General features: G+C 44.1%; 1 protein-coding gene across 1 annotated transcript in view; it reads left to right on the top strand.

Annotated features, from left to right (window-relative positions):
• Window positions 1-26,918, top strand: part of myripb (myosin VIIA and Rab interacting protein b) — a 439,089-nt gene that overhangs the window by 18,161 nt on the left and 394,010 nt on the right. Inside the window, exon 2 of the mRNA XM_068049915.1 lies at window positions 12,960-13,116. Within this exon, the coding sequence (XP_067906016.1) occupies window positions 13,007-13,116 (110 nt within the window). The 5' untranslated portion in view covers window positions 12,960-13,006. The remainder of the gene's footprint in view (window positions 1-12,959; window positions 13,117-26,918) is intronic.

The raw sequence follows: 26,918 nt of genomic DNA, 5'->3' as shown, positions 1-26,918 counted from the left end.
AATCCACATGTTATTGGGTCTGAACCAGAGTGCTTTTGCAACAACAGAAGAATTATTTGCCATGACAAAACATATTGATTTACATTCAGTACTTTAATGAGTGCTGGTTTTACTTCTAGCTAAGAATAGTTTTGTCATGCAAGGTATATTGACAGCCTGATATACATGATTATTATGTGGTGTAAAAGATCGGCTGAGAGTTAGTGTGAAATTGTCCAAAGTTCAGTTTTTTTATTAACTATCCAATTTGCAGACACATTTTCATTGCTAAGTGGGTTTAATTGTGTAATTGGATAGAGGAACACAAATGTTCTGCACCTGTGAGTTACAAAATCAGCCTCGAGTCTAATTCTATAGTCAAAGTTCAACTTCTAACTTGCAGCAAAATTGCCTCAATGTTGTGTAGACCATAATTCTGGTTCAGATATATGCAAAACAATATCACAACTCCCCAGGTGCTCTCCATACAGGTATCATTTGGGAAAAGCTTAACATCTCCCTTTTCTTTCAAAGAATGAAAAGATGTGTATATGTGCCAAACTTGCAATTTAACTGTCATGTTAATTTATGTTTGCTGTTAATCTTTACAACCCTCTTTGTTTCTTTTTATTTTAGCCTTTTCAGCATATATCTTTCTACATTTCTGTTTTACTTTTTTTCTTGCTCTCTTCCATGAAAGCAGCACTATAATTTAGTTTATGCTCTTTCCTTTGGTTAATTGGATTTAAGTTAGAGACGTAGAGGGAGCAGACATTTGGGATAGCTTGACACGATTAGCAAACCTCATAAAGGAACATTTAGTAATAGCCACGGAACCTGCTATGACAAATAATGGAATGGATGTTTTCTATGTTGAATTTTCATCTTCTGTTTTCTGTTCCCAAAAGCACATATATGGGGTTAAACTCCAACAGCACACAGCTCAGAGACTAGACAAGTTGGCTGCAGTGGGTTTCAGGAGGCATGAGTTGTTTAGACAAGCACAATGAAATGCTTAGAGTGTGAATTGGTTGAATGAATGTGACACCTCTGGCCAGTTAGGCGCCTATTCTTTCATCTAAGATTGGCTATCCATTATGTGGTGCCTGTTGTTGTAACGTTATTCTGAGATGCAACCATCTATCACCATTAATTTCTGCGTAACTTGGGGGAGTTGGAATTGCATTTCTTTGGGAGGCTTGTGTTACTTGGAGAGGCCAGTTTCAACCATGCAGACACTGCTGAAGAGCAGTGTTTTAAGAGTGAGTCTGCCCCACCAGGGAAGTTAGAGCCTATTGAAGTTAGAGAATAAGGCCAACCCCAAAAATTGGGTGGGGTTGGGTTGGGTGCTAAAACTTAAAACAAAATCTCAAACCAAACCCTGACCTGCCTCCAACCAGCTCACTTCTTGTTCTAACGGAGGCAGAATGGGGAGGTAGCCCGAAACTTGCTGGTCTTCCAGCACAAAGAGTTGTCCACGACCGAATATTGCAGACTGGCACATTCCAAGGTCCAGGACTACGTGCTGAGGGACGCACTAAAGCTTGGGGCAGCCGCAGCAAAGGCTCAATGGGGAAAGACCACGTAAGGTCCCCCCACCAAGCTGAACCGAGGGGCTGGATCCATGGGAAACCCCTCGAACTGCATCGGGAAAATTTTCATTTGCTGTAAAATGTGAAAATGTAATTAGCATGACAAATGTGAAATGGAAGGGTTGTGAGGCAACTCATGATTGTAATGAAGCAAACGGACCTCCTTTGCACTGTTTGTATTTTTTGACTTGGTGCTGTTTGAAACTGGTAATGTAATTTTTACAGATTTTTATGAATAAAGTACATTTTGGAAATTAAAAAAAAAGAATGGGGAGGTAGACAACCAAGCTGCTCCCAAGAGGCGGGTTAGCCATTTTAAATATTATAGTAAGACTCGGTGCCTCATATTTAACCTATCTTTCAGGTTTAAACCTTCTACCTCAGGAATCCTGGCAGCTAAAGTATTATGAGGACCCTTCACCCTCTGATTAATTGGACCGCCGCCCCTCAAGATCTAGACCCCTCTTTTTTCCCCCCACCCCCACGCCCACTGCCACCCCAAGCTCCCACTAACTCAGCTGGAGGCTCCCTACCTGCTCCGAGCCTGTGGCCTTCTCCAGAATGTTCCCTGCCTGACAGGGAGCCAAACCTGCCAATAAGGCGGGCCTCTGGGTGGGGCACCTCCTTGGAAATAAACGACGCATTTGGTGTAGTCAAAACAACCAAAATTCCTCTCGGCACAACCCCCTCCCTCCACCACACAACTCTCAAAACCTGCCCCAGTAAATATTAGGGCCTAAATGTATGTTTTAGATCTAACGCCTGGATTTTAACTCCCGCACGGAGTCGTGCGGATGGGAAACTGGCCCTCAGAAGCACGAGGTCCGAGAAATATTAACTCCTGGGTTTCATCTGCATAGTCTCAGTGGGAAGTGCAAGTTGGTAGACAGTCAGGTAAGTGGTTAGGAAGGGGTTTGGGGAAAAGGGAAGGAATCCCAAGGCAGAGGTGGCCCAACTTTTCCTTGCGGGGCCTGCACGAAGACTTGTGCTTCCTCTGGCCTACAAGGAAACAAGAAATTCTGTGGCTTCCCTTTCTCGGCCTCTTCTCTTTGCCAGGTTGGTCTGACGGGGAAGCCAAGGCCTGAGTGGGCCTCTGTTTAAAATTACAGTACGGCCCTGATGACATCACCCAGGTGTGATCTGCATATTTAAAATCGGACCTCTCTGCTTTCCAGCTGCTGTCTCACGTGCCTGCTAAAAATAGCAGATTAAAATTATATTCCCGCGGGAAGGAAGCGGTCTCAGAATTGGAAAGTCTGGTTTTAACTGGGCGCAGTTAGGGTTAAAATCAGGCTGCAGGTTTACAGAAAGAGCTTAAAATGAGGTAGTGGTCTAGTGAAGCTACATTAAAGGGTTATCTGCATGCTAAGTACCAAAAGCAGCAGGTTATAGACTGAGTTAACTGGTCCCACAACCAGCAGGTCAGGGCGAAACTCTGTGGCCTTGCTACATATTGTTGAGAATGGTGATGCACAACTAGAAAACTAACGAAGAACTGGTACGATCAACATCCTCATCGATGGTGGAGCCCAGTATCTTCAACCAGAAGTGCCAAGTCACATCCTGCGCTGCCTCCTCATGTGCTCCCCACTATCATAAGTGGCAGTAGTGCAGGCAATTTGATTCACCCTACGTGACAGTGAGAAGCAGAGTACAATGCATACAGCGAAGGTTTCTAGCTCTGACAACTTCCTGGCCATAGCGCTGAAGACCCGTGCAATAGAACTAGCTGCTCCCCTAATCAAACTTATTCTAGTTTAGCTAAGACACTAACATCTATACAACAATATGGAAAACCACTCGGATATGTTTTGCCCACAAAATGTAAAATAAATTTATCTGCCAATTACTAGCCTTTCAGCCCCCTAGTCAGCAAAGTAATGGAAGGAGTCATCAGTAAAGCCGTCAAAGAATAACTATTCACCATTAACCTGCTTGCAAATGCTCCGTTCTACTTCTGCCAGATCAGTTTGACTCTGAATCTTATCGTAGCCTTGATCCAGACATGATTAGAGGAGAACGGAGTGACTGAGTTTGTCATCAAGGCATCATTTGACCAAATGTGGCACCAAGGAAGACTAGCAAAACTGAGGTCAAAGGGAAAAGTTACTGAAACAAAGAAAGATTATTGTGATTATCGGATCCAGGAGTCTTCAGGGGAGCATTTTCAGCCCAATCATTTGAAGCTACTCTAATAATGACCTACCCTTTGTCATGAGGTCAGGAGAGGTGCAGTTTGCTGATAATGTCCCACTCCAGGAATTGAACAGTGCTGAGATAGTGCTGCACTGTCAGAGGTGCTGTCTTTCGGAATGGACGTTAAAACAACCCCCATCTGCCCTTTCAGGTGGTTGTAAAAGATCCCATGGCACGACTTTGCAGAAGAGCAGGGGAGTTCTCCCTGGTGACCTGGTCAATATTTATCCCTCAATCAACATCACAAAAACAGATCATCTGGTCATTATCACATTGCTGTTTGTGGGAGCCTTGCTGTGCACAAACTGGCTCCTGCATTTCTTACATTCCAACAGTGACTTCATTTCAATGGTACTTCATTGGCTGTAAAGTGCTTTGGGATGTCCTGATGTTGTGAACGGCGCTATATAAATAAAATCTTTTTCTTTTTTATTCTTACTATTTGACATGGGGTGCAAAGCTGAGCCTTACAGTGTTCACACATGCACAGTGGTCGTAGTGGATAGTTGGAAATCAGGAGCTGGATTTCTGGCTAACCTGGGGTCTGAAGCTCTGTTGCACCCTGCTGAGATCAGCTAACTCCATATAAGCCAGGAATATAACCCAAGGCCTTGGTCTGAAGAGCTAAGTTACTGATGGTAGATGCTTGCTGAGCCACAAGGGGAGCCCCTATGCAACTGTAATATTTTTTCATTCACAATACTTGAGTGGCATAAGGTTTAATAGCCAAGCCATAATTTTGATGATTTAACATGTTGTGAAATTAATTGCAGTAAGTGAATTGTATTGGCCGTCACTGTCCATTCCAGACACACAGATGCACAGAAGCATAGACATGGAGACTGTATTTAGGAGGAACTTCAGTCACATTAATGTGAATAGTATCGGGTTAGTAGATTTTTTGAGGTCTGCATTTTGTCATGCCGAATTACATATATGTATACAATAACCATATTAATAGTAACCAGTCACTGCGCCTGTTTTATTATGGAAGACACAAAATGATCGTCAAATGGACTAAATGTTCCTCTCTGTAATTGCTTTGATTTGGGATATAAATTAAGAAATGTAAGCGGAAGATGGCATAGGTGCTGCCAATGGCATTGAACCCGGTTTTAAAAGACTGAGGAGGAAAAGTTCAACTCACAGCTGCCCATTTTCCTGCTGTAACAGCTGTGAATTTAACATTGCAGTTTGAGGTGTCTGAATCACAGCAGAATTGCACTGGACACTGCAGAATATTAGTCTCCATTAATCATCCTGAGATCTTGCCCAAATCTTATTACATGTGCAAATCGAGATTGTACACTGATTGTGAAACCCCGAATGAGGAAATTCAGGTGCATATGGACAGAGCCAGTGATGGTAATGCCCCACATTACTGTAACAGGCACTGAGTGGCTGAACCAATCACCATGAAGGTGATCATGAAATTTTCGCTGTTTCTTTAGTCTTTCTCCTGGCAGTCAATGACCCCCCCTTCTTCACCCCCCGCCCCCCACCTCACCACCCCCCATTCCAAACAGGATCTCCTCTGTCCCAATCCCCCACTCGCAAGTCAGCATGGTCAGCCTATTTCCTGTCCACTCCGCTCCCCCTGGAGGATGAGCTGCAGCAGGGTGCCCGTGTTAATGCCTACAGCTCGCTGGTGGCATTTCAATGGCTCAGGTGCAATGCCAGGGCGAACCAGCAGGCGCAGCCATTGCTCCACCATTCTGGCTAACTAGTAATCCAGAGTCCCAGGCTAATGCTGTAGGGACACTGGTTCAAATCCCACCATGGCAGCTGGTGGAATTTAAATTCAATTACCTATTTTTTTAAAAATCTGGAATTGAAAGCTAGTCTCAGTAATGGTGCTGTGAAACTAGCATCGATTGTTGAACCCATCTCGTTCACTAATGTCCTTTAGGGAAGGAAATCTGCTGTCCTTACCTGGTCTGGCCTACATGATACTCCAGACCCACAGCAATGTGACTGACTCTTAACTGCCCTCTGAAATGGCCTAGCAAGCCACTCAGTTGTTGAGGGTAATGAAGGGTGGGCAACAAATGCTGGCCTTGCCAGTGACGCCCGCGACCCATGAAAGAATAAAAAGGTGATCAGGGTGTAATTGGGGAGGGGGTTGTGAAGAAATTGTGGCCCTCAGCAGCCTCCCTTCCCATCCCTTCTTGCAATCATTCGTGCTTCCCAATGTTGCTACTAAGCTGTGCATAATGCGCAGCTGCCTGGAAGATACACACAGGGCGTCACAGTGGCGCAGTGGTTAGCACCGCAGCCTCACAGCTCCAGCGACCCAGGTTCAATTCTGGGTACTGCCTGTGTGGAGTTTGCAAGTTCTCCCTGTGTCTGCGTGGGTTTCCTCCGGGTGCTCCGGTTTCCTCCCACATGCCAAAAGACTTGCAGGTTGATAGGTAAATTGGCCATTAGCAATTGCCCCAGTATAGGTAGGTGGTAGGGAAATATAGGGACAGGTGGGGATGTGGTAGGAATATGGAATTAGTGTAGGATTAGTATAAATGGGTGGTTGATGGTCGGCACAGACTCGGTGGGCCGAAGGGCCTGTTTCAGTGCTGTATAACTAAAACTAAAACAGGCTTTTCAGAAAAAGGGCTGGTTTTTAAGAGATCGACGGCGAGCGCAAAAAAGCCAAACAGCTGCTGCAATCTCAACCCTGCCAGCTCATTTAAATTTCTAAAGTCCTATCCCTCAAAATTAAATAAATAAATTTGTTATGCCCCTTTCCCACCTCTCCCCCATAACAGTTACAATAACTATTTGCCCTTTCCCCCAAAAACACTTACCTTTAAAACAGACCTTCCCCCCGTCAAACTGCACAAAGTTTAAAGGCCAACGCTTCCCTCCATCCCCTACACCCATTATGTTTATTTGACCCCATTTACACCGCCCCCCACACTGAAAATCTTACCTCCTCCCCCCTCTCCACCAGTGTGGTGCCCCGTTTCCCCGGACGGGGATTTGAAGCCACGGGAGTGCCAGCCACTGTGCCGAAGATCGTGGCGGGCTCTCGAGATTGGAGGTAAGTCTATTTAAATGTATTCATTTTATTGATTTGAATATTTTAGTTGAGGTCCCGTCGCCCAGCGGCTGGGTGGCTGCCATAGAGGCTCGCTGGGAGGATGGGGCCGGGGCCTTATGGCCTCGAGGTCCATGGCGGGCCTCATCAGGGACCATCTTCAGGCCCCCGCCACCACGGAACCCGCACCTAGGGGAGAACAAAATCCAGTCCGACAAAACAGTAAAAAAGACACAAAAGGATATTCACTGGATAGAGATTGTTATTTTGAAATATGTAGCTTATTTTTTACATTGATTAAACCCTAATTTTGTGACTTCGGAAATTTTTATTGCTGAGGGGACGATTGATAAAGGGAGGGGGGCAAGAAATTCTGGGAATATTTTGAGCAATTTGTGGGAACCGGCATCCAGATTATGCAATCACAGAGTGATATAATCTCATTGTAAAATACAGTTGAAAATATAACATTGAAAATACCAATCACATCACCACCTACAGGATTAACAGATAACGCTGGTAATTGGAATCAAAATTCATGCCCCAAGTCCCAAATATAATAAATGATGTGTACATTACCCTGAGGCTCCAAAATTTAGTTCTTAAAAGTTGTTCAAATGCTCTCTTAAAAAATGATTTCAGCTGCCATTTCTACCTTAGAAAATTTAAATTTCTAAAATACTAACTATGGGTTTAAATAAAATTTTTACAAATTACACCTTTCACAATAACATGTTAAAATTTATGAGTTGAGTTTTTTTTTTAGTGCTTTCAAATATCTTCATTAAAAGGCCTCCCCCTCTTGAAAGGCCTGGTGTTTCGATTTTTCTGTTTAGGTTTAGATATACAGCACTGAAACAGGCCCTTCGGCCCACCGAGTCTGTGCTGACCATTGCATCTTTTAGCCAAGAGCAGTTTGAGCATGTATCTAATAGTGCAACGTACCGAATTTCCGAGGATGCTTCAGTATCATTCAGCCAGTCCGAAGTTGCCTCTATCCCTCACTCTTTGTCCCTAGTAGCTTCTCGCCAAATAATTTTTGCAAAGTAATAGGGCAAATTACAAAAGTTTTGATGAAGTAAAATTTATATTGGGCTGAATTTTACTGGTCCTTTGACATCGCCGGTTGCAGTGCGGGGGCCAGTAAAATGTTCTGGGGAGAGGCCTGCCTCAACCCACAACTTCGAGAAGGGCCCGCCACATATCAGCGGCGGTGGGGGGACCTTGGTGCAGTCCCCTCACCCGCTGCCTGGCGGCAGGCCCTTCATCTGCATATTTAAATTGACAGTAATGATATTCAAATGTACTTACCAGCCGTCCCACGCTGATTTTACGGCCTCCAATCGGCTTTCGTGCACCTTCAGAACTCCGCACGGAGTTCCGAGGCGAGAACCTAGTGGTTATGGGGGAGTAATAGAAATTTCAGGGCGGGAGGGGTGGAGGAGTGAGGAAATCAATTTTTATTAGATGCGGGGATGGTGGGAAGGGGTTATAGGCCAAATGTCATAAGTTTAGGGGGTAAAGTTCGAGTAGGGAAAAAGGAATGTGTCGGTCATTTCAGGCATTGAAATAACCATTGGGGGGTTGGGAAAAGGCCATCCGCATATTTCTTATTGTTGAATAAAAACGTAATACTGCTGCCTGTTTAAAAATTTCGTCTAATCCTAAGGGCTTAAAGCCCTTTAAAAATGGCGCCTGCGCGGTGGCACCGGACACTGTTGCTGGGGACGTGGAGGTCGCCCCTATACGTCATCGGGGGCGGGTGCTCTGCCCCCACTATTTAAGTGAGCCCCCGCACAAAATATCACGGGAGCTGAATGCGGGCACCCCGCCGAGTTCAAAGGGCACTGCCGCGGAGCGCGGCGCCCGAATAAAATTTAGCCCATCGTTTTTTTGGTAAGGATATATGCATGTGAGAGAGAGAGAGACCGAGAAAGCTGACAATTTTCTGATTACCTACCTGTTGTAGAGGTTGTGTTCAATGAACTTTTAAAAAGTATGCTAAACGTATACTAAAAGGCGGGCGAAAGAGAGCGAGTGGTCTTTCAGTGCCGCAAAATGTTTTATGAACCACCAGTTAAACAGTTATCTTTACCTGACAGTTAAGTGCTAATTGTGTACTTTTGTGGGACACATGCTAATTTCTGAGGCAAAGGCCAAGCGAGAGGTGGGGGGAAGGTTCAAATAGAGAGGAAGACAGGTAATTTTTTCATTCTAATTTGATTTTTTTTCCAATATTACACCTTGAAAACAAAGCCCCTTTGAGGGGAACACAGGGAGGAAGGGAAGGAAAGAAACAGCTGTGTGAGGGACCTTTGACCTCTTGGCACCCACTCTTGGAAGATGTGTTGTTGAAATGACTGACAATGGAGGGAGGGGAGGGTGTAGAGTTTGAGTGGATTGCTCAAAGAGGAGGAGGTTGATGTATTGATGGGAGTGAGAGGTGGGTACTGAGATGATGAAAAAGTAGGTGTGATGTTCTCGAGGCTGGAGACTCGAGAATGGGATAATGGGAAGCAAAATTTTGTGGTTGTGTGCAGCCAGTTTTTTCAATGGGCTGTTCTGTTAAATATTTTTGCGTGGCATGGTATTTAACACAGAACAAGGCCTGTGCGTACCTTCCAGGCTGCTGTGCAGCTGCTCATGCGCACAGCTTAGTGGGAACATTGGGAGGCACAAATGATTGGGAGAAGGGATGGGAATGGAGCTGCTGAGGACCACAATTTCCTCACAACCCCCTCCCCAATTGCATCCTGTAGCCATTAATGGCTCCATTCCCCGCTACGCAATATCACCCAGAACATGAGCGGATAAAAAAGGCAGAGAAAGAACCAAAGGAGGAGGGAGAAATAAACAAAATGAGCAAAGGAGAGAGAGAAAGACGAGACAGGCACCACTGTTACAATCAGGTGAGGAGGGATCGAAAGGCTCCCCTCTTGTCCTGCTCCTTGATTGACAGCAACAGGGTTTACTTCTTCTAAGCAGTGAATGTGCTAACCAATTCAGTGAGCGTTTAACTCTTTAAGTACTACGATCATAAAAGAACCAATCGGACAGGTTTTCTTGAGTTTAAACAAGAAAGAGATTAGTTTATTGTGCTTAACATCAAATCCCTATCTAAGTAATAGTAAACGACGCTCCAACTTTCTCACACACAAGTGAGAAAGTTTAATTTTAAACTGAGAAAGTTTAAACAGCAAGTTTAATGTAAGTTTCCAACCGACGAATTAAAAATCATCATTCAGCATAGCACATTTTCATGACACCACTCTCTCTCTCTATCTCTCTATCTCTCTCTCCCTAGTTTCTGTTTCTCCCCTTTCTTGCTGTCTTACTTTTTCTTTCACTCTCTTTCAATCTCTCTTTCTCTTCTCTCTATTTCTTTTTCTCATGTTTCTTTTTATTTTACTTTTTCTTGGTCTTGTTTTTCACTGTCTTTCTTTCTCTTACCCTCTCTCATTTTCATTTTTCTCCCTCTCCGGTGACTGTATTTTACTTTGCTGTTGCTGTTGAACCATGGTAAGATAATTTACCAAGGTGCATTCTTGAGAAATGAATCAGATTTCTAACCGAAGTCCAGTGTTTCGGGGGTGAGTTTGGTGCTGGTTCTCCGAGCCAGTAAGTAACCAATGAGTGTGTGGGGTGGGGGTTACTGGTTACCAGATGCTGCAGATTTTCTTTCAGTTTTTTTGGATCCAAAGTTCTGCGCGCTTCAATCAATAAAATTAATGCAATGCCTGTAAATGTTGAATGATAAATCCTTCCTGCAGCTTGAGCATATCCATATTAGCAGTCATTGTTATTCATCTGGAAATGAACAAAGCAAGGAAAATTGCAATCATTTTGTATTGTGTCTTATCATTCATTATAGTTCAGCCCGGAGTGAAAACTGACATGTAAAACCGAATTCAAAACCCATGTTCTCAGAATAAAATTCGTTTATATCTCCAAAGTTATTGAGGCACAAAACAAAACGTGGAGCAGGATTTTCAGTCTGGGATCGGGAACTGGAAGTTGGCACCGATTCTGGGTCCCGACCCCATATGGTGTGTTCCAGACATGTCCAGCCACTATTTTTACAGGTTCGGACCAGTTAATGGCGGGGAGCAGGTTTGCTGTCCAATTAAGGGCAGCTTGTCGTCTCCAGAGGCTGGTGGCCCACTGGGATGTCCTCCGTTACTGACAGCTGGGCACCCCCACCGGCTGAGGTGGGAGCTGCCGATTCGTGATAGAGAGGGAAGACGCCTCAACATGGAGTCGCCATCTGAAGAAGGGGTCAGTTTTTTTGTCAAATTAAAAATGGCCACAGCAGCCTGACCATGATTGTGGAGGGTCGACCCCTTCACCGGATGGCCAGCAGCCCAGCTGCCTTGACTGGTGCGGGTGGTGGGAACCCTCACGGGATAAAGTGCGGCATACCCCCTTACCCATGTGTGCCCGCCGTGATCCAGGCCGCTATCCCTTGCCCGCATTGCCGACAGGAAATCCCAGTTGGTGCAGGAACGGGGCCTTAGGGCCAATTACAGGGCCGACTAATTGCCTTCAATTGGCTACCCATCACTTGTAGGCAGGTAGCTATTCTGACCCCGATGGGTCGCCCCGCGCCAAACGTGGGTCGGGATTGTGGCGCCGAGCCAGCATGATAGCCAGCGGCATGAAATTGCGGGCCCACCCGCCTCCGATCCTGAGCTGCTTTTAAAATCCAGCCTGTGGTCTTTGACTACTTCTGTTTTCTTCTGGATTGTGACATAGAATTTTGTTGCTAATTGAAGAACCATAAATTCAAAAAGTTATCAAATATAAATTATCAATGATCATGAGCTTTTTGGAACTGAGAAATGTTGTAACGATTTAAACCTAAAATCAGTGATCGATGGGGCATCTGTGACATGTTGCAGGTCCCTCGTAAATCTCAGTTTAATTCTGGAGAACCCATTGAGCAGTAACTGCCTTGAATACTGTCTGTGAAAAGATCTAAACAGCAGGGAAAGGGATTGTTTCTCCCCAACTGCTCCTCCCATATCTTTCCCTTATTTATGTTTAAGTTAAAAGGATTGGACTGATTTATTGAATATTGTGATTTAATTTTGTTGGAATGCAAGTCAAACTAATTGAGTATAAACGGAAGATACGAAACATACTCAGCAGATCAGAGAACATCTGTGGAGACCGTTCATCACAACTGGAAAAAGTTTGAGATGTAACGGGTTTTAAGCAAGTACAAAGGCAGCGAAGGGAGAAGGGGGCTGGGAAGAACAAAAGGGAAGGTTTATGATAGGGTGGAAGGCAGGAGAGATTAAATGACAAAAGGGACTATGGCGCAAGGCAAAAGAGGATGGTACTGGGACAAGTAAAGAAACAAAAGTTGGGTCCAGAGGAGGTGTAAATGGCAACAGCAGAATCATTACCAGCAGCTTCTCTCCGGGAATACAAATAGGAAAAGTGGTTATGATCTGAAATTGTTGAACTCAATGTTGAGCCCAGAAGGTTGTTAAAAGAAAAACGGACTTGCATTTATATAGCGCCTTTCACAACCACTGGACGTCTGAAAGCACTTTATGGCCAATGAAGCATTTTTTTGGAGTGTAAGTCACTGTTGTAAGGCAGGAAACATGGCAGCTGGTATCTGCACAGCAAGCACCCACAAACAGACCAGATCATCTGCTTTTGTGATATAGATTGAGGGATAAATATTGGTCAGGACACCCAGGAGAACTCCCCTGCTCTTCTTCAAAGTAGTGCCATGGGATTTTTTTTACATTCCTCCCCCCCCCCCCCACCCCCCTCGAGCAAGCAGGTGGGGCCTCTGTGTAACGTCTCGTTTCAGTGGCACCTCCGACAGTGCAGCATTCCCTCAGTACTGCACTGGAGTGTCAGCCTTGATTTTTTTTTGCTGAAGCCTTGGAGTGGAACTTGAAACTGGAATCTTGCATCTGAGGCGAGAGTGCTACCAACTGACTTTAATTGAGCACTTTGTCTGAGTGCTGTGAGCACATTATTGTAATTTTCCAGGAATTATAAGGCTGCTGTGTTTTGGAGTTCTCCTCCAAATAATAGATTGTAAATAAGGGAACGTGATCTCTGTTAATGTGCCAGTCTTGCACAAAGATAGATCAAAGCACTTGTATGCCCTAATGTATTCTTTTCTTTTGGTTCAGGTGGTCCTTAGTGTGACTGAAGCACATTTTAGAACAGGGCAGAAGGCATGGGAAAAAAGCTTGACCTGTCTGGTTTGACAGACGATGAAGCAGAACACGTGCTACAGGTTGTCCAGCGGGATTTTGACTTGCGAAAGAAGGAGCAGGAACGACTGAGGTAGGAGTTGGCCTTTGCGTGTGTTTTTTTTTTGTGTTTGGGTCAGTTTTATCTGTATCCATGTCATTTTGGGAAATAATTTGGGAACTATTTGCTGCCCATGATGTTCTGCTCCAATCGAGGACCACAAGTTCTAAAACACTTCGAATGAATTGAGGAGTAAATTGGATTTCAGCAGCAGGTTATATTTAATTGAGAAATTGGTTATACTGAGAACTGTATAATAATGACCAGGGTTTGAGTTCAGAAAGCTGTCATTTGTATTGCTTTTTTGTTAATTGCGATTGGTATTCTGTGCAAAGGTGTGATATCCTAATGACTTCCGAGAAACAAGTCCTCCTCTTGAACCTTGCTTTTGATTAGATTTTACACTTTTTTCCATGTATTTTTCTAATATCAACAACTGAACTGCAATGAGACCATGGCATTCCAGTAACCGTTGGGGAATACCTTGAATGTAATTTACATTACTTGTACTGAAACATCTTCGTGATCTGGACTCTTGTTTCATGAAAAGCTATCAAATTGTTTTAGTTGTCTTTTGTAATGCGATTGTATATGAAATTTGAGGAGGAAGTACAACAAATGGTACTGGAATTGGCCTTTCCTTGATGGATATTATCTTCTGGGGGAAAGACACAATTATGTCTGTATTTCCACTCACTTAGACCAGGCACAGAAATCTACCTGCAGTGACTGTGCATAAAATACTGATGCCTCTGAGTAATGAGTTTCTGAAAGTGTTCAAACTCTGTATTTAACTCAACTGACATTACTCTCGAGGGTTTCATGTTTCTGTAATTGCTCTTAATAACAATGCTACAGCCAGTCACGAATTCCAATTTAATAGTTTGCAGCTCAGATGCACTATGTGCAAGTAAACTGGAGAACATAGTTATAGAACTACAATTAACACCCACCACCCGTTCACCCTATTATCTTGAACTTTAGTTTAGTTTAGAGATACAGCACTGAAACAGGCCCTTCGGCCCACCGAGTCTGTGCCGACCATCAACCACCCATTTATACTAATCCTACACTAATCCCATATTCCTACCACATCCCCATCTGTCCCTACATTTCCCTACCACCTACCTATATTAGTGGCAATTTATAATGGCCAATTTACCTAACAACCTGCAAGTCTTTTGGCTTGTGGGAGGAAACCGGAGCACCCGGAGAAAACCCACGCAGACACAGGGAGAACTTGCAAACTCCACACAGGCAGTACCCAGAATTGAACCCGGGTCGCTGGAGCTGTGAGGCTGCGGTGCTAACCACTGCGCCACTGTGGCGCACTAGCAGGTATTTATCATCCAGGAACAGAACTTCAGACGATAACAAACATGACTACAACAAATATAGCTGCCATGAAAAGTGGCCAACTTTTTTTTGTCATTCTTGCTTTTTTTTTGATTCCTTCACCTTTTTTTGTTAAATATCATTTAACTCCCTCTGTGCTGTGCCCTAAACCTTGCGTCGTTTCATCACCAAGACAGGAGACAAAATAACATAGTCGTTGAGTCATTGACAGCATAGAAGGAGGCCATTCGGCCCATCGAGTCCATGTTCCCAAGTCTTTGCCATTATCTTGTGTCAGCTGCTGGCAGGTGTGTGAAAGGATTCTCAATTTGTTCTATCTTGAGTTCCTTACAGACTGCTGCGCACCTTCGCCAATAATGTAACTGAGATCAGGAACTCCCTGTAGGAATGAAATGTGAGATAGATTCAGTCTTGGCACTGATATGGTTACCAGTGATTTTGATCAATTACTGGTCCAAACATTTGATGCACTTAAAGTTTAAGGAAGAGCATACTCAGAGATCTGAACCACCTGCACAGAGTGCTTCCCTTACATTGATGTCCTTTGCTGGTGCCTCCGCGCTAAATGTGTTTTTACACCCCTTTCAGTCACAAAAACCCCGCATCATTGAAACTGTGGCAGTTAGCACCTTCCCAGTTCCATCTTTGCTCATCAGGTAATTATGTATACTGTCTGCTTTCTAAATTGTCTGCTGATCAAGTTAACCTTTGTTTCCTACTCGACATCTGAGAAGAACATGAGGTGTTTTATTCACAGCCCAGATGGTTGATGTGATCAAGGACCATCTGTTTCGCAGTTCTACTTTTTCCATCATTCCAGCGAATCGCATCTCCCAGCACCACCTTATCTATTGATGACCTCCTGATGTGGTTAACCTTTGACTAGTACACAAGTTCTACAGCAGTTATCTGTCTTTTATTGGATTCAAATTAGGTCAATTTAACTATGCAAGGCATGATGGTAAAAATGTCAATTTCTTAATCCTTCGAGAAAGAAGTTGTAGCCCACACCTTTCACAACCATTGAAGAAGAAGGACTTGCATTTATAGAGCACCTTTCTCAACCACAGGACGTCCCAAAGTGCTTTGCAGCCAATGAAGCGTTGTTTTTTGAAGCGTAGTCACTGTTGTAATGTAGGATACACGCAGCCAGTTTGTGCACAGCAAGATCCCACAAAGAGCAATATAATAAATAACCAGATAATCTGTTTTTATGTTGTTGTTGAGGGATAAATATTGGCCAGGGATAATTCACTACTCTTCTTCAAAATAGTGTTAAGGGATGTTTTACCTATCACATGGAAAGGCAACACACAGTACTGCACGAGAGCATCACCTTAATTTTTGTGCTCAAGTCCTAGGATAGAGTTAAACCAATGCTCAACCTTCCGACTCGGAGCTGAGAATGCTACCCATGCAGCTACATCTGACATTAGATCATTGGTGTGGGAGATCATGGGATCAACCTACTTTCTGTGACTTCATGGCAGAACATTTTGGGGTAACAATACAATGCATCACGCTACCAAAAATTTCTAATATTGTCTGTTAATTCAAAAGCAGTTTAATTAATATTTTTAAATTGTTCTTTTAACCCTTACCAATAAATTCCTTCACGGATGTCTCATTTTAACCACTCTGCTGTTGCACAGATGCACTTAAAATAAGTGGCAACATTTCTCCTTTTATAAGAAACAAGAAACAGGGAAACAATTAAAACATGACTGGTACATGGGGCGACACAGTGGCGCAGTGATTAGCACCGCAGCCTCACAGCTCTAGCGACCCGGGTTCAATTCCGGGTACTGCCTGTGCGGAGTTTGCAAGTTCTCCCTGTGATTGTGTGGGTTTCCTCCGGGTGCTCCGGTTTCCTCCCACATGCCAAAGACTTGCAGGTTGATAGGTAAATTGGCCATTAGAAATTGCCCCTAGTATAGGTAGGTGGTAGGGAAATATAGGGACAGGTGGGGATGTGATAGGAATATGGGAATTAGTGTAGGATTAGTATAAATGGGTGGTTGATGGTCGGCACAGACTTGGTGGGCCGAAGGGCCTGTTTCAGTGCTGTATCTCTAAACTAAACTAAACATAAACTCCATTTTCAGGAAGAAACCGAATGGGGACCTATACCCCTGGGTCCAACCAAGCCCTTGTTATCAACCTCTGTGTTTTCTGGCATTACTCCTGTGTGAATGTGGAAACGCCTGCCCAAATGAGGCAGTAATGTTGCAGTGACATCTTGCATAAGGGAAGAGGTTACAAGAGTGCTAAGGAAAGCAGGGTGGGATTATGCGGAGAGAATCTCCAGAAAAATATTAAAACTAACATTAAAGTATTCCCCAAATATTTCAGTAAAAAGAGAATTGTTAACTGTGAGGTGAGGGCCCTGAGAGGATGGTGAGTTAAAGAATAAGCAGAAACTGGCAGGGAGCTGGGGAGGTTTTCCCTTAGAGAAGAGAAGGTTGAGCGGAGACTTGATCGAGGTGTTCAAAATCATGAGGGGTCTGGACAGAGTATATGGGGAGAAACTGATCCCTCCATTGGCGGAGGGTCGAGAACCAGAGGACGTTAATCTAAGTTGAATGGTAAAAGACCCAAAGGCAACATGAGGAAAACTGTTTTACACAGCGACCAGTTAGTATCTGGAATGCACTGCCTGAGAGTGTGATGGAGGCAGATTCAATCATGGCTTGCAAAACGGGATGGGATCATTATCTGAAAAGAAAAAAAAATTACAGCATCACGGGGAAAAGGTAGGGGAGTGGGGTTAACTCTTCCAGAGAGCCAGCATGGACATGTTGGGTCAAATGGCCTCCTTCTGTGCAGTAACCATTCTCTGATTCTATGGTTGTTTACCAGATGCTTTGCTCAGTCTTTACAGAACTGAAGGGAGGGATAAATCCTGAATTGGTTAAAGCAAGATGAGAAATATTATAATCATAAGAAATGTACGAGAGCAGTTAGTTATTCTAAAGAAGGACAGGATGCCAAGACCTGATGGTCCACGTCCATGGATCCTGAGGGAAATGACCAAAGAGATATCGGAGAAGCTAGAAATTGAGGGTAATTTTAACCTTACCCGCTGGGCGGGAACAGTTCGGTTTGGGTCCATGACAAAATTAGGGGTGATGGTATTGGAGGTAATGTATTAGCATGGATTCAGGACTGGTTAATGGACAGCACACAGAGTTGTCAGGCTGTAAGTAGTGGGTTACCGCAAGGATCAGTACTTGGGCCTCAGCTACTTACAATCGATATTAGTAAGTTAGATGAGGGGACTGAGTGTAATGTATCCAGGTTTGCTGATGGTACAAAGCTAGGTGGGAAAGTAAGCTGTGGGGAGGACGCAAAGAGGCCGCAAAGGGATAAATGAGTGGAAGAACATGGCAGATGGAATATGTGGGGAAGTGTGACGTTATCCACTTCGGGAGGAAAAATAGAAAAGCAGATTTTTTTTTAAATGGTGAGAGACTGGGAAATGTTGGTATTCAGAGGGATCTGGGTGTCTTTGCACGTGAATCACAGAAAGTTAACGTGCAGATACAGCAAGCAATGAGGAAAACAAATGGTACCTTAGCCTTTATTACAAGAGGATTGGAGTATAAGGGTGCAGAAGCTTAACTGCAGTTCTGTAGGGTCTTGGGAGTGCAAAAAGGTTCACTGGACTGTTCCTGGATGAGGGGATTAGCCTATGAGGAAAGATTGAGTAGTATAGGCCTGTATTCCTGAGAAGTTAGAGGAATGAGAGATGATCTCATCGAAACACATAAAATGCTTAAGGGGGTTGACCAGGTAGATGCTGGGAGGATGTTCCCCCTGGCTGGGGAATCTAGAACACAGGGTCACAGTCTCAGAATAAGGAGTCGGCCATTTAGAACTGAGATGAGGAGAAATCTCTTCACTCAAAGGGTTGTGAATCTTTGTCTATCTGGGGGTGTGGCGAGAGGGGGCGTGGTCTGGATGCTCAGTCGTTGAGTATATTCAAGACTGAGATTGATAGATTTTTGGGTATTAAGAGATTTGGGGATAGTGCAGTAAGCTGAAGTTGTAGATCGGCCATGATCGTATTGAATGGAGCAGACTTGAAGGACCGAATGGCCTACTCCTGTTCCTATTTATTATGTTCTTATGGCACTACCCATCCCCCATTTTAAACCCCTATTACGATCAGGTGAGGAAGGGGTCACAAGGCTCCCCTCTTGTCCTTCCTCTTGTTTGACTGCAACAGGATTATTTCCTTTCTAGACAGTGGCTGTGATTACTACTTCATTTTACCTTTTACCTTTGTTGTGATCATAAAAGAACCAATCAGACAGGTTTTCTTGAGTTTAAACAAGAAAGAGGTAAGTTTATAATACATAAAAATTTAAACCTGATCTAAATAAAATAATAAAATTACGCTACACTTACATACTCTCACACATGAGAATCACACACATGTAAATAGATTGCAGAGTGATGAGAGAGTTTGGTTTGGATTAGGGTCCAGAACAAATAAAAATAATATAAAGTCTGTGGTGTCTGTTAATTCCGTTGTCTTCTGGCTGAGGTTGTGATCCTGAAGTCAGTGGTTGTTAGATGTTCTTGGAGACAGTGCAGCAGGTGGCCTTCCTCCCAGGGGTCTTTGTCTTGGGTCTTTTCCAACCAGCAGGCAAGCTTTGAACGCCCCCAAAGTTGCCTAAAGAGAGAGAGAGAGAGGCACCCCCTATATTCTGCACACAAAGTCTCAGCAGCTTGACCCTTTGTAGCAAAACATTGCCAGTCTTTTCACAGATGGGGAGGCAGTCACATGATTGTCAAGGGTCTTGGTTTGCAATTTAATTAGGTTCAAGTCTAGGAATTCTCCATCTCTCCCTGGTCTCATTGTTTCAAGATGGCTTTGAAGGTTTTGCCATTAGAAGTGAAACTGTTAGTTGATTCCAAATTCGTGAGGCATTGTTCTAATGATGGTTCGCTCAGACATTCGACTCTCCTTCAAAGTGTAAGGTATTTCAATGCAAATTGTGATGCCTATCTTGTCTGCCAGCTTTAAAAAAATTAAATGTAGGATCCCAGCTTTCCTTTTTAAAAGTTTAATGTAGGTTTCCAACTGATGAAATAAAAATGTTCATTTGGCATAGCACGTTTTCTTGACACCCCCATCATGTCGAGATAAAATAGGCAGCTGACCTGTTCCCACCTCTTTCCTGCCCTGCGGGTTAGGTTAAAATTAGCCCCTATATTTCAGGGTTCTCTTGAAAGTGGATGGGGAGAAATTGGTCCTGTTGTTAAATTCCAGAAAGCTTGTTGTGGAAGGATGATGCTGGAGCCTATCTTTACACAATTTCACACTTATTGTACAGAGGTAAAAAAGGATTACAAACAAGTAGCTCCCCACTCATAACCTCCACTACGACCCCAATTAACACCTTCCACCTGCATATACTTAAACAATTGATAGACAATTAAGACTCAGTCCATTCATTGTCTGGGTAGAAAAAGGTAGCAAAAAGGACAGCTTTCACAGAGCACTTCAAGGACGCTTAAAATATGTTCAAAGCCATATTAACGTCAGATGATATTCAGGCACCTTGAGGTAACTGCCCTAAAGAGGCTTAGGCCCATTGTATTTGTTAATGAGGGGCTTCACGCCTGTTTAAGGACCCTTTCAAACCATTTGGCAGGCATGCTCTGCTTGGATTTTGCAGCATTTGCTGCAACCTAGCCAGTGACTGCCGACAAACACATCCTGATGTTCCAGGGGAAGCAGGCATGTTCCTCTTGGCTCCAGTGCAGTCCTGAGGGCCACTGTCTGCCTCCTCTCATTCTGTAACCCCTACCCAAGGCCCACTGCCGGCAACGCAGCCCATCCAAGCAGGGGTTACGTTTCTTGCCTACAAAACATGAGTGAGAAAATGAGCTGCTTTACCCTCATCTTTGTATTGGAAAGAATTAGTAAAAATCATGACATGCTTTTTTTTTCCACTGGTCAGAAGGGAGTCCAGCTTTCTGCCAGCCTGCAGCAATTCCTGCATAATTACCAGATATATTGATTCCATTTATGTCAGCGCTCCAATTGTGATCCTCTAAGACTTTCTGTGAAGCTAATGCTTCTGTTTATCTACCCCAGAGGCAAACAAAATAATAACATCACTTCAGACTACCTTGGCACTTTCCCCCAAAAAACCTGGGAAACACTGGGGCAGAATTCCTCGGTGCACTAATGTCAGTGACCGTAGAAACCCAAGACCGTGCTTCAGGTAGGAAATGGTGAAAGCTTTCTTTCCCTAAAAACTTATTCATCACAGGAAACCCTCTCTTTCAGTGAATGTTTTTCTAAATCTCTTTCTTGTCCCTCACTTCTGCCCTGTTAATTTTGCTTCTCTTCTGTTCCCTCCTCTAGCATCTTCATTTCCCATTTCTTGTTTACTGTGTCAGCCACGGCTCAGTTTGTAGCACTCTCACCTCCCAATTCGGAAGGTTGTGAAGTGTTGGGACATGAGCACAAAAAAGGCAGACCCCAATGGAGTACTGAGGGAGTGCTGCACAGTCAGAGGTGCCATGTTTCGGATGAAACGCCAAGCTAAGGCCTTGTTGGCTCTCTAGGATGGATATAAAAAATCCTGTGACACTGTTTCAAAGACGATCAGGGGAAGTTATCCCAAGGGCTGAATTTTACCAGCCCTTCGATGCCGCGGGTCGCAGCGGAGTGGGAGGGGGAGGGGGACAGTAAAATTCTGCGGGGAGAGACCCGCCTCAACCCCCGATGTCGCCCACTGCATATTACTGGCGGTGGGGGGACCTCTGTGCGGCCGCTCCCCCCCGCCACCTGGCAGCATGCCCTTCATCTGCATATTTAAATTAACATTAATGACATGTTCAAGTCTTCAGAAGAAGGAATTTTCCTCCACACAAGATCAGGTGACAGGTTGTTCAACCTTGCCCGTCTTAGAGTGAAGACCAAAGTACGGAAAGGCCTCATCAGGGAACTCCTCTTTGCTGACGATGCTGCATTAACATCTCACACTGAAGAGTGTCTGCAGAGACTCATCGATAGGATTGCGGCTGCCTGCAACGAATTTGACCTAACCATCAGCCTCAAGAAAATGAACATCATGGGACAGGGCATCAGAAATGCTCCATCCATCAATATCTATGACCACGCCCTGGAAGTGGTTCAAGAGTTCACCTACCTTGGCTCAACTATCACCAGCAACCTGTCTCTCGATGCAGAAATCAACAAGCGCATGGGAAAGGCGTCCGCTGCTATGTCCAGACTGGCCAAGAAGGTGTGGGAAAATGGCGGACTGACACGGAACACAAAAGTCCGAGTGTTTCAAGTCTGTGTCCTCTGTACCTTGCTCTATGGCAGCGAGGCCTGGACAATGTATGTCAGCCAAGAGCGACGTCTCAATTCATTCCATCTTCACTGCCTCCGGAGAATCCTTGGCATCAGGTGGCAGGACCGTATCTCCAACATAGAATTCCTCGAGGCGGCCAACATCCCCAGCATATACACCCTACTGAGTGAGTGGCGCTTGAGATGTCTTAGCTATGTGAGCCGCATGGAAGATGGCAGGATCCCCAAGGATGCATTGTACAGCGAGCTCATGACTGGTATCAGACCCACCGGCCGTCCATGTCTCCGCTTTAAAGACGCCTGCAAACGCGACATGAAATCCTGTGACATTGATCACAAGTCGTGGGAGTCAGTTGCCAGTGATCGCCAGAGCTGGCAGACAACCATAAAGGCGGGGCTAAAGAGTAGCGAGTCAAAGAGACTTAGTAGTTGGCAGGAAAAAAGACAGAAGCGCAAGGGGAGAGCCAACTGTGTAACAGCCCTAACAACCAATTTTATCTGCAGCACCTGCGGAAGAGTCTGTCACTCTAGAATTGGCTTTTATAGCCACTCCAGGCGCTGCTTCACAAACCACTGACCACCTCCAGGCGCTTACCCATTGTCTCTCGAGACAAGGAAGCCAAAGAAAGGAAAGAATGACATGTAAATAAACTTACCTGCAGTAGGCGGCCGTCCCATGCAGAATTTACGGCTATCGTTCGCGCTTCACGTGCCTTTGGAACTCCGTTTGGAGTTCTGAGGCGAGGACCTGGTGGGGAGGGGGGGGGGGAATAAAATTTTCAGGGCAAGAGGGGTGGGGGAGTGGGGAAAACAGTTTTTTTGTCGCATGGATGGTGGGAAGAGGTTGAAGGGCAAATGATTGAAGGTTGGGGGCGGTAAGTTCAGGTAGGGAATAAGTGTTTTTTGTCAATGAGGGCCAATTAAAAGACCGTGGGTGGGGTGGGGGGGCTGTTGGGACTACTAATGTTCCCTTATAAATTGAAATCTGTGTTAAGGGCTTAAAGCCCCTAAAAATGGCGCCTGCGCAGTGGCACAGGATGTCGTTGCTGGGGGCGCGGCAGCCACCCCCTCTACGGCATCGGGGGCAGCCCCTCCGACCCCTCCATTTTAAATGAGACCCCGCGCATAATATCGCGGGGGCTCTTCAGCGGCACTTGCGTGTCGGAAGGCCGCCGGGTTCAAAGCGTGCTGCCGCAGGGCATGGCACGTGACTGAAATTCAGCCCCTAGTGTCCTGGTCAATACGTATCCCTTAATCAACATCACAAAACAGATTATTTGGTCATTGCTGTTTGTGGGATCTTGCTGTGTGCAAATTGCTGCCTATGACAGCGACTTCATTTCAAAAGTACTTAATTTGGCTTTAAAGTGCCTTTGGACATCTTGAGGTTATGACCTGCGCTTTATAAATGCAAATTCTTTCCTTCCTTTACTTTTTCCCCCCCCCTGTTTTTCTTCCGTTTCTGATGATGCTTCTGTTTGTTTTTGTAATATTCTATTCCTTTTATTTTTTCCATTCTGCCTTTTTTGTGTATTCTGTTACCCTTTCTCCCTCCTTCATCTCCTTTTTTTCTATTGATATCCTGCACATACATGTTAATTACAGTGATGGTACAGGGGCAACAAAGTTTTCCTCTCTTACCTCCTCCTCCCCTTCCTGTCTTCTTGCTGGGGTATTGCATTGGTAGAGCACGGGTAACCTTCAGGTATCTCGTTCAGGTACTTGTCTTCATGTGTCAACCTGGACAGCGAGCATTAGAAGGTCTTTTCATGATGGGAGCCATGCAGTGGAGCTTGGTCCACCTGACATCAATACTGTCACTCACATGCACACGCCCACACACAGGCAGCCACACACTCTTAGCCGCACCACAGCCAGCTCACAGGCATGCAAACCAATGGTAACTCTCCTACTCATGTGACCTGTGCAGTGCTACATCAGATGGTTCTTTCTGTCACTGGGCAGTTGGCACTTTGTTTCTGTTTTGCAAAAGGATCATTCTCTCCGAGTGATTTCAACCCTTTTTCTGAGATGCTTGTAAAACATGTAACTCACAAATACCCTGTCTCTTGTGACACAGTATCATGTCTTTGGCCCAGATTTTGAAGTATTAATGATAGCGAGATGTCTGCATTCGCCATAAAGATCTGGCACAGACTCGATGGGCTGAATGGCCTCCTGTGCTGCACTATCTTATGATTCCTCCTGTGAAACTGAAAACAACTTCTGGAGTCCTCATATATGGAGTTAAATGCCTAAATCCACAAGTTGCTGTCAGTGATCCTATGCTTCTCCAGAGGGTGCGCTTTTATTGCTTCCCCCAGCAATCCCCCCCCCCCCCCGCACCATCCCCCCCAGAATGCTGCAATCGATTAGAAATCACTGAACTGACGAGAACTTACACTGTTAGTCTCACTGTAAAACCCCTTGAAAAGTTACACCTTCTTGAATGAGGTGTAACTGGGTTTTTAACAGTGCAGTAAGTTCATAATTACTGCTAGGCAGCCTCGCTGACTCTGAAAGAGTAATTTTACGAGTTGAATGTCAAATTTCTCCATTATGGAAAGCTCTACATTTTAATATATTTTTAAAGTTTATGTTTCGTTAGTTTCTACATTTAATCCCATGTGTATGCTCTAATCATTTATTTCACCATCTGTAAAATCTAAAATTAAAAGTGAAGGGATTCATTGCATTTTACTTCCTGGTTTGCTGTCTATGAGAATACTTCAAACTGATCGGCAGCTTACCCTGCCTGATTATATCACTGTTGCTGGACACCTGGAGATCCCCTTTATTGGGCAGCGGAATCAAACTGGCATCAGGAAAGAGGAAATCCACGCCACAAAATGCTGGATCTTTGTGGGAAGCTTTCTTCGAGGTTAACAGCGAGTGCCGTCACTTTGCTGCTGACTGTAATATCCGGGCCAATGTGACCTTCCTAAACAAAAAAAAAATTCTCAAGTACCTATTATCATGGAGGCAGGTGCATCTTTGAAACTATTTTTTTCTGAAGAAAGAGTAGGACAGTAAGATCAATTTTGGATTGTTCTAGTGAATAGCTGCCACACACATGATGGGCTGAATGGTCTCCTTCTGTGCTGTAATTTCCATGGTTCTGTGAAATTTCTATTTGTCATGCTCTGTTCAATAGAGATTTGAGAATTCTTTCCAAGAGGTTGATGTTTATCAATGACACCAAGAAAATAAATTAGTTATCATTTTACTAACATATATGTCGTATGTACTTAACATATATTGTTGGATAGTCCAGGAAGGTATCAAAACACAATAAGGATTGATATGAGTGTTGAATGCTTCAGGAATAAGGAAGGCTGATCCTGATCAAGCACTATTAAAGTCACACACAGTCTGCTCAGTGCAGCTGTAAATAGAAACCTGAAAATCCCCATCTACCCACTCATCGTCTACAAATATTCCCTTCCCCAGGCAGTTTGCAAAGTAACTGTGGTCAAGTTAATCAGTGGAAGCAATCACTGGCCTGGGCATAGGGGCAGCAGGAATGTAATGTAGCCCCCATAATATAAAGCAAACAGTGGCAGCGGGATCTCAGTACCTACATTTTGTCACCTAACGCTGATGTGAAGGCATCTTTGCACATGTGCACGCACCTTGCATTGCGTCCGTCCACGTGCGCAGTTTTCCCCATCGGTTGGGTATATGATATTAGTGTCGAGGCGAGTCGAGGTTTATCTCAGTGGTTTTATTAAATGCATCTTGCGCAGTAATCAGATGCAGATTTAATCAGTTATTCAGGATTAATCAATTGCAGCACCACAAACATTATGAATATACGATTAAATAGCGGGTTATCAGCCTGCATAAGTACATTTTAAGACAGGAAATTGAGAAGGAAAATATGAAATGGACTATTGTTGATTATACGTTTGAGGATTAAGAATAGAATTTAATGATATAGTGGAAAATGTATTAATGAGTATTAATCATTGTGTGTTATGGTATAGTAGAATACAGATTAATGAGGATTAAACACAGTATATACAAGGGGGATGGGGAAAGACTAATTGGGGATTAAACATAGTCTGTGATATTCCTTGATTTACTCCTTTTGTGGTGAGTTTATGCATTTGTGATCCTCACTGGCTTAAGAACTTAAGTGCCTGCTTCCCACAACTTTCTTCAATTAATTTTAATAATATGTAATATTAGACAGTGTGTGCCTGAATTCCCTTTATGCACACTCAGAAGGCAAAGCTGCACACAGGAACATGAACGTGAAAAGTTATCCCTCTTTATCTCATGAAATTTGAATTGATTCATCTTCCAAAGATGATATCGGAATGAGTAACATATCGCTGGATATTTGGCAATAATTGGTGTCCTGGGACATCTGATATTATCTGCATCATATGAATACTATCCATATATGAGACTGTAATTTTTTAAATTCTGTAGCAAGCCTTTCTAACCATTTGCCCAAATAGTTCTCTCTGTAGGCATCTCAACTATAAGTGGAATTGGGTGCCCAATTGAAGGGGTGCACCCACAACAACATGCTATGATAGTTCTGGTAGTCATTACCAAATTATAAATCCAATGTAAGGTGTAATTGGGTCTATCAGCTCCTATGGTGTCTCCAGTGGAAAACATTAGTATGTCTAACAACAGCTTGCATTTATATAATAAAAGCAAAATGCTGCAGATGCTGGAAATCTGAAATAAAAACAAGAAATGCTGGAAATACTCAACAGGTCGGGCAGCATCTGTGGATAGAGAAGCAGAGTTAACGTTTGACATACATGAAAACCAAACAGTGGGTAGGCACACTAGAAACAAACTAAAAGGAAAAAATAACTAAAAATAAAAAGGAGGGCCCGTCGTGCTCTGAAATGATTGAACTCGATGTTCAGTCCGGCAGGCTGTAGTGTGCCCAATTGGTAGGTGAGATGTTGTTCCTTGAGCTTGTGTTGATGTTCACTGGAACACTGCAGCAATCCCAGGACAGAGATGTGGGCATGAGAGCAGCGGGTTGTGTAGAAATGGCCAGCAACCGGAAGCTTAGGGTCATGCTTTTGGGCTGAGCGGAGGTGTTCTGCAAAGCGGTCACCCAGTTTGCATTTGGTCTCCCCAGTATAGAGGAGACTGTGCCTGCCCACTG

The sequence above is a fragment of the Heterodontus francisci genome, chromosome 2 (assembly GCF_036365525.1).
Source record: "Heterodontus francisci isolate sHetFra1 chromosome 2, sHetFra1.hap1, whole genome shotgun sequence".
NCBI classification, from domain to species: domain Eukaryota; kingdom Metazoa; phylum Chordata; class Chondrichthyes; order Heterodontiformes; family Heterodontidae; genus Heterodontus; species Heterodontus francisci.
This window is presented reverse-complemented; position numbering and strand designations above follow the sequence as displayed.